We start from the raw sequence: 16,812 nt of genomic DNA, 5'->3' as shown, positions 1-16,812 counted from the left end.
CCCGTCAAGGTGTTGTTTAGCCTTAATAGGTGGTGAAACTAGCGACCTTTAAACTCAGTGGGTTGCAAACGAGAGAAACCTGCAATTATTTTCAGCGACAGACGGTGGCGCCACCACGCAGCTATTAGTTATTAAACCAGGAACCGAGTGACCCTCGGTAGGTTAAGTAGTTATTGAGCGTAAACCAATTCAAACCCCGTTACACACCGGATGAAAGACATTGGGAATCGCATGTGTGTGCAGCGTTTGACTGAGATGTAGACACGTCATTTTTAATAACGCGACGCCAGAAACGACGTTCTTTCCGCTTAATCGTACGAAACGGCTTTCAAAAACAACATAGTCGAAGCATTGGGGTTCGGGGTTCGCCCCCTCCCCCCTGCTCTTGTATTTTGGGGGACCTGTTCAGCTTTTTGATTTGCGATAGTTTGAGAGCGTGTACATATGACTCCCCCTTCTCCTCTCACCTCAGTCTACGATCCGTCTCCGGCCACTCAACGGCATCTCCAGCCTTTTCCTCGCTGTGTCTGAGTCAATTCCACATTCTTCTGATTGGGCGGATTTGTTATTCCGCTTAAATGGACGGCGCGGAGATTGGCCGTACACCGAGTTACGTCATTCAGCTAAAAGGGGTTTTACTGGAGATTTCTTTCTGTCAGCGACACATGTAGAGCAAGCGACTAACAGGAGCCAGTACACGCAAGACTAGAGGGCAGTCAATGTAGTCCGTGTCGCAGCCTAATCTTTTTTTCCCCTTCGCTTTAAAACAGGCCTACTCACGTCTTGTTTTTTTTTTTTTTGGTTTTTTTGTTGGGGGGAGGAGGAAAATACAGCATGCACAGAGCCGTAACTACAGTTTGCAATGGACTCTTTTCGTTCCTCAGAAAACTGATCAGTAATGCAACAGTAAAACGGGACCGATCCTTTGGAAATACTATCTGATAACTCCATTTGCTCTACTTCGTTTATTGCCAGCAGTCACGGCGGGCGGCGTATTTCCCAGCCGAAGTCCTGAGATTCTTCATTACAGAAGACTTGGAGGCCGTTTTTGACGCTCGACAGGCTCCTCTTTACTGTAGTTTTTGGACTGTTATAGCCTGCCTTTTTTTCCCCTCTCTCTCTCTCTCTCCTTCTCGCTCTCATTTATATATATATTTAACCCGATAATAGGCAAACTGTTCGTGTTCACTTACCCTCACCCACCGAATTCAACCATTACTCTTAAAACGGACAAACGAGGTAGGTCTTCATCATTGTAGCTGACTTACATGTGCGACGTGTCCTTCTAATCTATTGCAACGATGGGAAGATATGCACTGCCTAGTTTTTCCTGCCTAATCCACTAAAACTGGTGTTTTTCTTTAAGAATGCTAGCGGTGATATTCGATAGCCTCTATTACTCCTGCTACACCCCCCCTCCCTTATTCATGCATTTCGACTGCAAGAACGACAGCGTGATGCTACAGTAGTTGGTTGTCATTTGTTAGGTTTAGTTTTCAATAAAACAGAAGCTGCCGGGCGGAATTGTTTGGCTGTACGACACACGCGCGCGCGCGCAGGCGCGCGCACACGCATATGTTTTTTCCGCGATTCCATCTCAGCGCCTAAATTGCCTGTCCATGTAATTACTTGAGTTAGCCCATTTAAGTTAAAAGCCGGCCCCCTCCCTCGCCCTCTCCCCTCCCTTCATCGGCCAAACTCCACTCGCTGAATGAAACTTGACTATTGTCCGTCCTATTTATCTAGGGAGTCACTTTCAAGTCGGCTTTCTGATTCATCTCCTTTTAGATTTAATCAGCACTAAGGTACGCTATGGCTTGTCCCTAAGAGCCTCCACTAATGGCGTTACTGAATGCTTTTCTCAGTGCAACCCCCCCCCCCCACACACACACACACACACACACTAGGAACCACCACCACCCGTAATTAGCCTACCTGCCTTTCAACAAAGATTTGGCTTAGCCAGCCATGAAGTCTGCCTGACGGAATAGGGGTTGGGGGAGCGGGGGTTAGAGTTGAAACAGCCTACATTAATTTGTGTGGTTGGAAAAAAAAATGGCTGCGTTGTATTAATAGATTATAACACATAGTCTTAGAAAGCGAAGCTTAGATTAGAGAGGAACAGCACTATAGTACATTATGGGCATCCAATCCCGTTAAGACACATGAGGTATGTTAAATGCTGAATATAGGTTTTCTGGTTGCAAGATATATGGAATTTGTGCAGTCGTTTAAGGCGTTATGTAGACCATCATTGACTCAATAAACACTGGATGTTGGTAAACACTGAATCAGTGGTCCAACTAGTAGACATTTTAAGCCCCTTATTCATAAGCTGTTCCTTTTTGTTGCGTTAACATGTGACAGTAACTACTGCTACCACGTCCGGCCTGTCCAGAGTAGAATGGAGTGAAGAACAGTGTGACAAAGTGTTGTGGTATTTAGAAAATCTTTAGACGGCTCAACAAAAGCCCGTGCTACATAATTGTTCCTCTGGCCTTGGTGTTATCAGTTAACAGACATTCATCATGAGAGGACCAATGAAGCAAAAGCGTGGGGATGAGACAGAGATCAAGGGCAGATTAGTTCACTAAATGACTCGTAGCTGTTTTGTGGAGGAGCAGGATTCGAAGCTGGTCCGTTTTAATGAGATCAGCCACTGTGCTATTATTGTACATTTTGCACCCTCGTAAAGACCACAGTAGCGCAGCAACACGTTTGAGGGCATATCAAAAGGCCTGATATTTTAATTTTAAATATACACAGGGTTTACTATGATTAGACTTGTACATTATTACTCCCGTCAGTTAGGGATCCAGCAGAATAAGTTCGGATTCTGTTTAGTTCCTAACCTGTTGTGTTAGTGTGTGTGTGTGAAACAGTGCTTTCTATCAACAAGTATCATCTGAAACCTTCTGCGTATGACATGTACAATAGGCAAGCCATCCACATTATCTTTCTATACACCATTTGTTTTGTTTTGTTTTTACTTTAAGGGACAATGGTGAATCCTGGAGGAAGCACCCAGCCACCACCAGTAGGCACAGGTTCGCTTTCCTGGAAGCGGTGTGCAGGGTGCGGGGGGAAAATCGCAGACCGATTCCTCCTTTACGCCATGGACAGCTACTGGCACAGCCGATGCCTCAAGTGTTCGTGCTGCCAGGCCCAGCTGGGCGAAATAGGCACATCGTGTTACACAAAAAGCGGCATGATCCTCTGTAGAAATGACTATATCAGGTGAGAAAATTACCATTAAATGTGTTTGTGTGCCTTATTCACCATAGCTGGGGGTTTTTTTGTTTTTTTTTAAAAACACCATATTGTTCTGTCAGTAATGCAGTACACGTTACAAAATGTTGCCGTTCCTCCCCAGATGAATGAATATCTGTGGGGGGAAATCAAAATTTGTTTTTTTTCTTTCAGAAGAACTTCAATTAAGATAAGGGTATCTAAATCATATCTAGAATGAAACTGAAAATCAGAGCTAGAACAGAACTTATTCTTACTGATCCATAAAGATGAATGTCCTCCGATGAAGCATATGTCTTACAATGTACCAACGTCATCAGGGCTCATTACAATGTCCTGGCTCTCTGTGCCGTCCTTAAAGAGGTCAGACATTCTGGCATGTTGACAAAGCACAAGGCAAAAGTTCTGCAGACAATCTGCATGTCTGCATGTTGTTCATGATCAGCTGAAGGAGAGGAAAGGGCTTCTGCAGGATTTACATTTGCTCTGCGTGATGTTAAAGTGTTTCTCACTTGTGGAATTTGAAAGTTGTTTTTTGTTTTAATCCCTTACATTCATTTTTATGTACCACAAAGGGACCGTTTAATTAGCAAAGAGAGATGGTTTAAATATTCTAGTAGGTGTGTCTGACTCTTAACAGGAGTTTGGTGATGACACGCTCATTTTGGTAATGAGGAACAGTCAAATAGATTAGAAAGTGAAATCCTAATCGTTCGACAAGCCTTGGAAGGATAAGGGATGACATTTTTGAAATTTTTGCAATTCTTGCGACATATCTTATCACAGTGTCGATTATTTTCAAAAGGCAGTGACTTTAATATACTTAGTCAAGGCATTTATTTGATGAGCATGAGTTGTCTAGTCTTTGAAAGTTAGACATATTGTGTTCAATATTTAACTTTGAGTGCAATTTAGTTTTTGCTTGCACTAACAGTCAGGTACCACAGCTGTACTTGTTAGGTGAACATCATCATGAAAAACAGCTATTAAATCTGCACGGATGAGTCGAAAGTATGCCTTTGCGCTCTCCACCCACCTCGTGAAAAGGACGTGAAAGTCAATGGGGTACTTCATTTATAATGGGAATATAACCTAATTAAAATTGGAAGGGGGAAAATGTGGATACACCTTTCCACTTGTAATGAGAGCATACTTGGTACAGGTAAAGCGCTAAAGCAAATCTTATGGAAACATGAGATCTGTGTAGAGATAAGGATAGGAGGGGGAAAAAAATCTAACAGTGAGCCTACACAATTAAATGCTTTAATTATAGTCCCCTCCATTTCCTTTAGTCCTGATGGGTTTTATCTAATGAGATCTGGTCCCTGGCTTGTATCCGCTCCCAATGACGTGTCCGAAATGAATGAGAGCCACATTGCAAACAAAACATTTAATTAACCAAATTGGCTTTTGAGAGAGAGCAAGAGAGAAAGACAGATAGAGAAGGGGGATTATTGCGAAGGCCAGTTGCCTCTGTGCCCCCCCCCCCCCCGCCATCCATCTTAAAGGGGCAAGTCTCATTTTTTGTGAAAGATTGCTAAACTGTGCTAACGGCATACATTTGGAGATATATCTCTCAAACTTTTATTAATACAACTGATATGAAAATGCTTAACTGACTGATCATTTGCTTGAGCTGAAATGCATCGCATTAACCCTAATGGGATGTACGCCTGGTCTGGTGTGATACCTATCTCCCATCAATCAAACAGGGGATATGCACACGCCACCAGCAGCACCAAACAAGCTTCAGCTCTCTCAGTCTCTATGCAATGCAGCCACTGAAGCTTTCACCAGCTTAAAGCTCAAAGTTAGTTGGTTGTGTTTGCTGTATGGGATCATGTTGTTTTTTAAGCTGGGGGTGGTTTTATTTCTGTGGGCTGCTGGTAGAGGGAGAATTAATTTACATGTTGCTGCTGGATTCAGGGAAAATGCTGTCCCCTTAATTGAATAAGCCAAGGTAATTAAATGGCACTTTTCCAATAGAACGTGTGAGGTAAATCTAATAGTTGGTTATTTAATATCACTTTGATGTCTGCCCACTCAAGCACTATGACAGCACAAGAGAATGTGAACTATTAGGCCAGGAAAAACCAGGATCTCAGAAATTAATTAAATCGCATGCAATTTAGGGGGAAACGTTTATCTTGATTTGTCATAACAGAATTAATTCAAGGCCTTCAATTCACTTGGGGCCAGGTCTGTTACTCTGAATTAACCAAGTGTAATTTGGCTGATCCCCTCACCACCCTACCCCCACCCCCATCCCAAAACATACACATACACACACACACAGACCCTCCCTCATCCTCACAATCCCCCAACCCCACCCCAGCCCCTCCACCCTTTCCCTAATGCAGCTCTTACCATTATGCAAAGACCCGCTTTAGTATCAATATGGCCTAGTGCTTTTAAGGTGCTTTGGCTGCTGATGTAGAGAGGCATTTTTAATGGACTGTGTTGCAGAAATCATTGTTGTGGGGTAATTTTACCCTTCTCAAAGGCCTTGGTGAATGAGGTCTGCATTTACTAGACAGCCTAACAGCAAGCCATGCTATATTTCACCTGGCAGTCAGTGGTGAGATGAAATTCAGTAGTCATTGCCTATAGATGACAGACAGCTCTGAATTTGTTGTTGTTTTTTTCTTCTTCATTTTTTTTCTTTTCAATTTAAGGAAAAACATTACTTGTCGATGTCAGAGCCCCAAATTTAGACATAATTCAACACGATACGTGACAAAGCCAGTCCTGCGTTGTCTGTAAATGATCCTAAGAGTAAAGCCTCGGAAGTAATGGAGGAACCACTGATTGGAGGTGTTGGGGGAGTGTTGGGGGGTGGGGTTGCTGAAACCAGATGTGTCATTGCAATTAAAGAGTCCCCTGGCCTTAATTATGCTGACCTGGGGTTTCTTCTTCACCCTAGTACAGGAGTTCAATGGAAGGAGAGACCATTAAGAATCCAAGTGCAAACTGATAGCAACTTAATTGAGCACCTAAAGGCTTGGGCCCTTTAAATCAAACACTATCAGGAGCTATCCCCTGGTAAAATGATTAACCTGGTATGACTACCACATAGCTATTAAATAGAAAGAAAGGTTGAGGTGATCCTCTGTAGTCTTTCTGTAGTGGAATAAATTATATTTAAATTAGATTTCAACAAATGCATTTTAAACTTCTTTTTTTTTCCAATTCAGACTAAGTTTAAAATTGAAATGCCCCAGAACGGGTGGGGGTGTGGTGGCCTTTGATATGCAGACGGGACTTTGATGCCAACAGTGAACAAAAACAGTCTTTAAAACAAAAGCCATGTCTCCGTTTTTGCCATCGTGTCTGTCCCGGCTAAGGCTCCAGTTAATTAGTTTCTGGAAGTGAGTTTTGACTGAGCACTTCCAAATGACACCACAACAAAAATTTGCTTTTTTCCAAGGCCATCCTCAGAAAGTTTGCTGAAAAGTTATTTCTGAGTCCCTTTGAGAATTCCAGCCTCTTTAGTCAATATATTTGACGACTGTGCAGGCTTTTGGTTTAGAGAGTAAAAGCATCTCATTCATCACCAGCCTCTTAACTTATTTTTAGTGTTCTGCGTTGGGAAAGAGTTTATTTGACGAGCTCTCACAAAACAGTCTCTCAGAACAAGATCCTAGCACTGTTTTGAGCCACGGAAAGAAAAAAAAGCGAACCCTGTAGCACGTTTTTAGTTTTCCTGTTAATTTTTAGCCAAACAACTTTATCCGATTCACACACTGTTAACCACTCCCCTCCATCCTTTTCTCTTCCCATCCTTCTCTACCCCTCTCTCCCCCTCTCTCCCGAGCATGTCAGATGCCGTGGTCTTATTTGATTGCTTAGAAAAGTGCAGTGATAGAGCAAAACACCGGTGAGATATGATGACAAATGGGTCCAGATCCCAGTAAATTACTTTCTGCTCAAATCGAAATTTCATTCAGTTTGCTGCTCACCGAGATGAAGTAATCTAAATTGTGGACTCAGAAGGAAGATAGAAGGGAAGCTGGAGCAAGCATTTCATTATCAAGAGGCAGAGAGAGAGAGAGAGAGAGAGAGAGAGAGAGAGAGAGAGAGAGAGAGAGAGAGAGAGAGAGAGAGAGAGAGAGAGATGAGAGAGAGAGAGAGAGAGAGAGAGAGAGAGAGAGAGAGAGAGAGAGAGAGAGAGAGAGAGAGAGAGAGAGAGAGAGAGAGAGAGAGAGAGAGAGAGAGAGAGAGAGAGAGAGAGAGAGAGAGAGAGAGAGAGAGAGAGAGAGAGAGAGAGAGAGAGAGAGAGAGAGAGAGAGAGAGGAGAGAGAGAGAGAGAGAGAGAGAGAGAGAGAGAGAGGTTAGGGACGAAAGAGATGAGCAGAAGCAAATCTAAAGTGTTGACACCATGATTGAAAAGGTTAACCCATGCACATTATATATCAACCCGACTAGCTACGGGTTTCTAATGGAAACGCGGCACTGACAGAGCATTCACAGGAGTCCTAATGGCAAAAGCACTATGTCTCCGCCTAGATGTACAATCAAATCCTCTTAGACCCTGATTGCTTATGTTCCAGGTTATTATTAGGTTGCACAAAAAATGTGCACCAAAAGTAATATGTAGTCCCGGCGGTGGATGCTCGCAGAGAGCAGGATTCTGGATGTTTCATTTTGTGTCCTGATATTGCTGTGATTCTGTATTTCCTTATATATCAAGTTGTGTTACTTTCAGCCTCCACATCGTTGTGTATAAATGAGGCCATTGTAAGCAGTAGCAGATTTTGGATAGCATTGTCCTTAGCGCTGAACATCAGTTTTCACTGAGTGACATACTCGACAGCTGAATGCTTGAATGAAATGTGCTTTTCACATGGTTGATCCTGGCTCCATAACACTTACACCTCATCCTCCCCGTTTTTTAGATTATTTGGGAACAGTGGAGCATGCAGTGCTTGCGGCCAGTCCATTCCAGCCAGTGAATTGGTGATGAGAGCACAAGGCAATGTGTACCATCTCAAGGTAAACTTTTTTTTTTCCAGCAAACATTATTACATTGTAAAAATGATAAGCAAACATTATGACATCATAAAAATGATAAGCAAATAAAACACTGCATTTGGATTTATGGCATTTACATTTGCACATTTATGATCTTAAAGTAAATCATGGTCAATCACATAAACTTATAAGGCTTTTCAAACTATGTTTAACTAAGCTCTTATCTTTTGACAAACACTGTGCTGGTTGGTACTGATTTACATCAGCTCCAGGCCACGTGTGTTCATTCATGTTGTGCAGGGCAGATAAAAATGGTTTGCTGGAGTGTCACAAAAACTGAATGCAAAATTATTAAAAATTATGACTAATGGGGGTGTCCGGGTAGCATAGCGGTCTATTCCATTGCCTACCAACACGGGGATCACCAGTTCGAATCCCCGTGTTACCTCCGGCTTGGTCGAGCGTCCGTACAGACACAATTGGCCGTGTCTGCGGGTGGGAAGCCGGATGTGGGTATGTAGCCTGGTCACTGCACTAGCGCCTCCTCTGGTCGGTCGGAGCGCCTGTCTGAGGGGAAGTGGGAACTGGGGAGAATAGTGTGCTCCTCCCATGCGCTATGTCCTCCTGGCGAAACTCCTCACTATCAGGTGAAAAGAAGGGGCTGCTGACTCCACATGTATTGGAGGAGACATGTGGTAGTCTGCAGCCCTCCCCGGATCAGCAGAGGGGGGTGGAGCAATGACCAGGACGGCTCGGAAGAGTAGGGTAATTGGCCAAGTACAATTGGGGAGAAAAAAAAAAGGGGGGGGGGTCCAAAAAAAAAGATGACTAAGTCAAAAAGGGTTTCCCTAAAAAGGGAAACTTACTCCATACTTTGAAGTCATTTTACTTAACAGCAAAAATTGGTCCTGTTTCAGCTACATTTAATTAGTTTTGCTTATGTTTTCCCTCTCTCGTCATCTCGTCCACACTTGTCTGGATTCATGTCTCTATGTACGTTGTTGTGGGTGTGCCTACATGCATGTGTATGTTAGTGTGCACGCTCACATGTGTGTTTGCTCCAAGGTATCATTACATAATAGGATTGAGCATCGCCTCGTGGTCCAAGGGACTGTGTTTGATAGATTTTCTCTCTCTGTCCCCCACTCGCAGTGTTTCACATGTTCCACCTGCCGGAACCGGCTCGTCCCCGGGGACAGGTTCCACTACATCAACGGCAGCCTGTTCTGTGAACACGACAGACCCACAGCACTCATCAACGGCCATTTGAGTTCACTGCAGACAAACTCACTACTGCCCGACCAGAAGGTAATAGCTACTCATCAGTCTGGAAACCTATCCTACATCAAAGAAATATGACTGGAACGCTTTCTGTGCCACGGTAGAAGAAAATACTCATACTTCTTCCGGGCCTCATTTGAAAGTATCAAAAAGGTACGATGATGACTTCACCAACAAGGACAGCCACCAAAGGCTTGTCATTAGTCAACAGGAGTAATTCACAGAAGAAGAAAAAAAATCTGTTATTTCCACGCCAACATTTTTCATTCTGTTTATATTGATGTCATTGATTCATCTTTACTGCAAGGCACGCAACAGATATTAAATCTTACTGCCCAAAGATGAATTTTGATTTTAGAAATGCAATTGATTTTTCCATCATTCTTTTGGAGCACACATGCTCAGAAAATCTGTATTAAAGGTCAACACAAATCATGTGAAAGTAATTTTTTTTTCTTCAGTTTTTTGTAGGTGAATTTATTTGGTGTCCAAGGTTAGATAATTGGATTGAAAAAAAAAATATATGATGTGTGTTGCGGTTAACACTTGGTTTTGAAGATTGCACTTGACTCTTTTATCGATGAGTTGGGACACCTGCTCAAAATTATTACACTGAGGCGAAAAATATGTATAAAGGGCCTGAGGATCAACGCAGACACTGCAGCTAGTATATCATAGAACATGTCATCATGACTTGTCCTGATTTGATCTTGAGGCCTCCAGTGAAAGCAGAATAGAAGGACCAATCAAATGCGAGGTATAACTTCATTCTTTAGGATAGGTTCATTCTGCCAGCTGGAGATATAATCATGTTTGCCTCAAAACATGGTGCTTTATTGATACCTCGTCTGTGCATGCAGTACAGAGAGATACAGCAAGTGTTTTTTGAGTGTGTCAGAGTCTGACCGAAAGGAATTATATTGTTGGGAGCATGCATTTCACCTTGAGTGGTTTTGTGAGTAGAGGAGAGGTAGAACTCCATTAAGCCCCCCTCCCTCCATGTCACAGGCCTTTTAAAGGCTTGTCACTTTTACAAATCAGCTCTAAGAGCTCTAAGAGCACCTCGCATTCAAATTGAAAGCCATTGCATTATCTAGCTTAATTTTAAATGTCTGTTTAAGTCCTTACTCCCACCCTGTGTCTCTGGTACCAGGGGTTGGCGCAGTAAATATGAGGCATCATTGTTTATTTATGCACTAACATCAATTGTAGTGAAAACTGCTGAATTATTGATGCTAAAAAGCAATCTGAATATTGGTCCTGGTGCTTTAATTATAGCTGAGAGAGAATTATTAAATAAACAGACACCACCCTCGGTGGAAACAGTTTCAGCAAGCCTTTTGTTAGCTCCGTGAAATAAGTCAAATTGCTTTGCCTGCGAAGCAATCTATCAGATTAGGATTTTCATTTCTTTTAGTTCTTGTAATGTATTTGGATGCACTTAAGTAGCAGATTTATAAGTAGGATAACTGCCTCCGGTAAGAGGTCCTCAAAATCAATACAACTTTGGTATCTTCAACACTGCAACAATAAAATGAGAATAAAAAAAAGGCAATGTGCAAAGCAGACGAAACCTAGGAACTCATTGGAAAATGTAAATGGCGGTGTAGAGGGAAAATGAAGCAGTCACTTCTCATATGGATACGGGAGGCGGTCTATTGACCATTGTTTTGATAATGTGCGATTTCTCTGTGACATAATTGGTGTTGTCTGTGTTCATGGCAGAGGACATTTGATGCTCATTTATTATGCTTTCTTCCTGGCTTCACCCTAATCTCTTTGTTCAGGACAGACAAATTACCTTTCTCATATGGAGCTGCTTTGACCCAGGGGAACAAGACCCTCCCAGCGTCAGTCACTTTAATTAGCCCCCAAGTTGGAGTTTGCAATTACTAATAGACTAAAGCCCTGCTAGTGACTTGCAGGATATAAAGGGAAAAATAAATTGCCCCCTTGAAAAGCAAAAAGAAAGATGAAAAAGTTATACTGGATTTTTTGGCGAAGGCAAAACAGATAATTGTCTTAGCCTCCCCTTAGCCCACCCTTCTTCCCCCAACATTTTCACGTTTCATGGGAACTTAACACCTCCCAAGGTTTGGTTACAGCACAGTTAGAATTCTAACACAAAAAAAAGAAGAAAAGAATCACTCTTATGAATGTACTTTTAAGTTAATGCAAAGTAAATGGGGCACCAGATGGTTTCCAAAGCCTGGCTGATCAATAAATTGAATGAGGGCTTTACTCGAGCTTGCAAAAAGTTGATGGAATCTTTATCACGCACGGGGATCATTTGGGACACTTGGAGGCATTTCGTGAATTGTGCCGTATGACTTGAATGAAGCAGGGCTTGCTGCTTTTTACTGTTACTGCCATCTAACCTTTTGTTGCCCCCCCCTAATTTGCATCCTTTGATGTTTTACTTTTATCTTTCGCCATTTAGGTGTGTTAGGCGGGAGCTGTGCTGGAAGCAGGATGCGTGCCTTCATTTTAGCCCTTACTCATTGTCACCCAAGACAACGTGGATCAGCACCCCAGCCTTTTAGCTATGCTCCCAGACCCCCAAGCCTCCCGCCCCCCCACCCCATCACCCAAGTTCACAGGAACCCTCCTCCATCTGCAATATTCTGATATTATAACAGCGACCCATACGCAACTCTCAGCCTTCAAGTCTTGGCTTTCCCCAAATATGGGTGGACACTTGTATCTGAGCTGGGACACAGAGGACTCCATGACCATGGAATTAAAAAAAAAGAGAGACTGATCAGCATCCGATGGACTCTTCGGGAAGACAAAACGAAATATCACAGAGGATGATCTGGGTGAAGTGAGGGAAAAGAAAAGACAAATGAGGTTAAACGAATGCAGTCTTTTCAAATCTGCATTCCTACATTTGTTTAAAGACATTTTTTGGGGAAACCAGGACCTTTTAATTTTTCTCTGTTTGTTTTCTATCTTAATTTCCCTGAAACATGGTGTTTCCACTTTCTATATTTTAAGTGTTGTAAAGGGGAATGTGTTTCTTTTTCGGTGGTATATATCGAAAAGTTGGGGTTTTAAAAAAAAAAAAATCTGTGGCTTTTTGTGGAAAAACAAATCATGAACACTCTTGGTGTATTTGTAAAACTACCATGTATGTACAGTATGCATGTAAATGTCGTTGTCCAGGCTTGGCTACAGTACTACCCTCTACTCACAGCCCAATCCTTACCCCATCCCCTTAAAACCCGAACCCATGGCAAACTAAAGAAAGATGCTCATAGTCAGTCATGTAGAGAGTTTCACCTGCATATAAATTCTGAATGAAAGAGAAATTTATTTGTGATATTTTCCGAGACATTTGCTCCAGTATGGTGTATTTAATTAATAAAAAAAATATTGAAGATTTAAATGCTTCCTCAATTTCCTGGTGTCCTGCATTACCATTTAGCGTCATAACCTAAGCACATAGATGGTAGTGGCAATTAAAATGCGCTTTTGAGCTTGGGTTTCTATATTTTAACATTATTTGTGCAAAGAATTCTACTTCACGCAATCAGAACTCCATGTCCCTATAGCAATGTAAGTGTCCTTACTCTGTGGACATTTTGTTTTTTGTTTTTTTTTCTCACAATGTGGCACTTTAGAAATTGTATTATCTTTGTCTCAAAAGAATAACTGACACATGATATCCTATTAGCTAAGTGTCCAAAAAAATATCTTTCATGCAAAGACCTGCTATCAGTATGTAACTAGTGTCTGCACTAATATTCAATATGCCGCAGAGTTATCATTCAGTTTCCAGTATAGCAATTATCAATGCTCATGACTGGCGTCTAACTGAATATGGATAAACATGTATCTTCTCTTTTCTGTTCAAATGAGTGCTTGCTATTCATCACCCTAATGCCTGACAGAAATAGAGGAAAATGTCCCTTTGAAGATTCAATTACTGCAGAGAGTGAGAGAGGTGTCTCTCTTTGGCGGGCACAAATTGAATGGGCTATTTGCAGAATAAATTGGTGTTTGAAGTCATTGCAAGACCTAATAGGTCTGAAGGAGGAAGCTAGTGATGGCTGGTGCACTTATCTATGGTGTCTGGGCTCCTCACAAGCCTGTTGGTGTCATTGAAATGATGTTGGTCTGTAGGATATGGATGGCTTAAATGCAAATTCAACCCCGATGGTAAATCCAATAACAAATAGACTTCCATATGTCTGAAAATTGAATTTGATTAAAAATCTTGCAAAGCTGGAGGAATCGATCTGTTTTGAATATATTCTAAAGCTAGCACTTTCCACCAATCTAACAACGCACAAAAGGCTGATCATGATGTCTTTTTCTGACCTTTTGGAAGATGAGCTTTAAAAAATTTTGTACACTAAATATTTGGGTTTCATTTGCATTATTTGTCAAGGCTAAAAGAAACTGAATCTGGATTTTGAGATAATTTGGAAAAAGTTGGTAGATCAGTCAAAAGATACCCAAACTCTTCCCCATAAGCATTTGTTTTAGGATGGAAATCACATCATATGAGCCAAGGTTCACAGACAAGGTTTCACTGAGGTGAAAAAGTTTGGTCACAAAGAAAAATAATGATCTCAAAGGGTGTACACATGAACATTCACCCAACAGTTTATGATTAAAATCAATGCATTTCAAAGCAATATCATCAGAATGACAGCGGACCACTGGTGCCTGCCATATTGGTAGGCACCTGCCCAAAAATGAAACCCGACCGTCTCTATTGGCACAGCTATAGCTGACCCTGCGGTCCGGCCTTCATGGAGAGGGGGTCAAGTATAAAAAGTGTTGAGATGAATAATTTATCAAAGTATAATTGAAAATCACATCAACTCCAGCTCAGATATGCATTTTCAAAAAAGAACAAGGAATAAGAAAAGCAAAAGACGGTTTTATTTTTGCAGTTGAACGATAACCTTACGGCAGCTAAATGTCTGCATGCACTTGGCTGTGTATAACAACAATCTTGTCTATCATGTCCAGAATAAATGCCATTGCTCATATAACATAATTCTAATTCTAATAATTTAAAATGTTGTGGTTGATATTTGTTATGACCAGCCTCATGTGGGGTCAAAGGTCAATGACTCATATACACATAGAGATAAGTTTTTATTTTTCAAAATCAAGACTATCATTGCTCAAATGCACTTAGAGATAGAAACGTGTACTTAATGGAAAACAAAATGACCAGAAATGTAACTCATAAAAAGCAACTCCAGACTCAGAAGACCTAAAATTGGAATTTTCTATCTTTAGTGCTAACCCTAACCCATGTAAAAATAAGTAAACATACAAAGTGTAATTATTGGGGTAAATAATGTGGTAACTGCAAAGCTTTTTCACAACCCTCATTAGGATTCGCTGTTGCCGTTGATTTAAGGTCATGTGAGATGATGACATCATTCCTCACTGTCAGGTGGAAAGAAGTGGCTGGCGACTCCACATGTATCGGAGGAGGCATGTGGTCTTCTACTCTGCAGCCCTCCCCGGTTTCGGCAGAGGGGGTGGAGCAGCGACCGGGACGGCTCGGAAGAGTGGGGTAATTGGCCGAATACAACTGGGAGGAAAAGGGGGGGGGCTAACTTTTGCCCCTTCAACCAATTATGACTGTTTATTTTTAAGGGGTAATTAATATGTAATAATGATAAGGAAAAAAAAACGAAGAAAGGAATTATCCTCAAAATTGACTGTAGGTTTGAATCATGATAACGCTGTCATAGGTAGCATTATTATGATGTACACTATGGTGGCCTGTTCCAGCAAGAAATCCATTTGCTTCTCTAATTCATACACACACACACACTGTGCCACCCAAAGATTTATTCAGAGGACAACAATGTCAAACACAAGTTATTGAACAATCTAAATGGCTCAGTTTCATGGTCACTCAAATTAATTCTACTTTTTTTTTCTCGCCCAAATACCATTTACAAATAATCCATATATGAGGATTTGCTTTGATGTGCCACACCAGAGTGAGGACTAATGGATTCTACCCACAACAATGGAGCCCACTTAAATGGCATGTCTGCCTGGGGGAAATCATTTGTCTCAACTTCAGCTCTTCTTCCCTCCCACTGGGGAGTGATGTACTGTAACTGGATAACTTATAAACACTCCTCTTATGGTTATCTGTACGTACTTTATGTCTTCATTCTGCGGCAACATTTTTAGCGTTATGTACCTCCGTTTGATTTGAAAACTATATAAAATATGAATAAATCTTGATATAACAGCATGTTTATTTATGCATGAAAAGGGGCCTTTTTCACGTTACTTTCAGAATTGTATAATTTCTGAAAGTCTCTGTTGATAATGACACAAATTCATGTGTTTGTCACAGGTCTCTTCACTGCACAACAAAGAGCATCTGAGACTTGAGATGGAGCCGTTTTTTTCTCCTCAAATGCCTCTTTTCCCAGTTGCGCCACAAGCCTCTCTGCTCCCGAATGTTACATGAATTTACCATTACGAGGAGTATGGGGGAACTAAACTCTGCATCGTCATTATTACACTTAAAAGCCAGCTAGCTTGAGATCCTCTAAAAAAAAAAGAAGTTCTCCAGAAACTATTACTCCCTCCACGTCAGCCTCGGCCTGTATTATAGAAATACATTATTAAAAAACAAAATTGTTGGTCCGCGGTGGCGTAGCGGTCTAAGCATCGGCTTGGTGTCGATGCAGTTGCCCACTGGGGACTGGGGTTCGCGCCCCGGTCTCGTCAGATCCGACTATGGCCGGACTCGATGAAGCAGCAATCATTGGCAACGCTGTCTTCGGGAGGGGGGCGGAGTCGGGTTGTGTTCGTCACATGAATGCGTCTCTGTGTGTGTCGGAAAAACAGTGGTTCGGCCTGGATTCGCCTTGTCACGAAAGTGGGGAGGCGCTTTCCTTCGAGACTGCCGGCCGGAGAGATGCAGTTGGCGAACGCATGCAATACGAGGGTGGGTGTTTGAATTAAAATAGGGATCAATTGGCCACTAAATTGGGAGAAAAAAGGGAAAAATCAGAAATAAATTTACAAAAACAAAATTGGAGATTTTTTTTTTGAAATATAGATACACTGATAAGCCAAAACATTATGACCACCTGCCTAACATGCTGTTGGTCCTCTGTATGTTGTCCAAACAGGGCCGACCACTGAGTCATAGACCCTACAAGACCCCTGAAGGTGTCCTGTGGTATCTTGCACCACAACATTAGCAGCAGATCCTTCAATTTCTGTAAGTTGCGAGGTGGAGTCGCCAGGGATTGGACTTGTCGGTCCAGCACATCCCGCATATGTTCAATCAGAATGAGATCAGGGGAA

At 41.8% G+C, this 16,812-nt stretch overlaps 1 protein-coding gene across 1 annotated transcript; it reads left to right on the top strand.

Annotated features, from left to right (window-relative positions):
• Positions 1-594: 594 nt before the first annotated feature.
• Positions 595-13,725, top strand: lmo4b (LIM domain only 4b). The gene is made up of 5 exons (XM_056276561.1): positions 595-1,239; positions 2,997-3,237; positions 8,145-8,241; positions 9,373-9,528; positions 11,942-13,725. The coding sequence occupies exons 2-5, from the start codon at positions 3,002-3,004 to the stop codon at positions 11,948-11,950; spliced, it is 498 nt and encodes a 165-aa protein (XP_056132536.1). The 5' UTR covers positions 595-1,239; positions 2,997-3,001; the 3' UTR covers positions 11,951-13,725.
• Positions 13,726-16,812: the final 3,087 nt, after the last annotated feature.

Source organism: Lampris incognitus, chromosome 3, assembly GCF_029633865.1.
Source record: "Lampris incognitus isolate fLamInc1 chromosome 3, fLamInc1.hap2, whole genome shotgun sequence".
NCBI classification, from domain to species: domain Eukaryota; kingdom Metazoa; phylum Chordata; class Actinopteri; order Lampriformes; family Lampridae; genus Lampris; species Lampris incognitus.
Note: the sequence above shows the minus strand (reverse complement) of the source record. Positions and strands in the feature narration are given on the sequence as shown.

Coding starts and splice junctions, on each gene's coding strand:
- lmo4b (XM_056276561.1), top strand. CDS start 3,002: ATGGTGAATCCTGGAGGAAGCACCCAGCCACCACCAGTAGGCACAGGT. Junction 3,238..8,144: donor TGTAGAAATGACTATATCAG/GTGAGAAAATTA, acceptor CCCGTTTTTTAG/ATTATTTGGGAACAGTGGAG. Junction 8,242..9,372: donor GCAATGTGTACCATCTCAAG/GTAAACTTTTTT, acceptor CCCCACTCGCAG/TGTTTCACATGTTCCACCTG.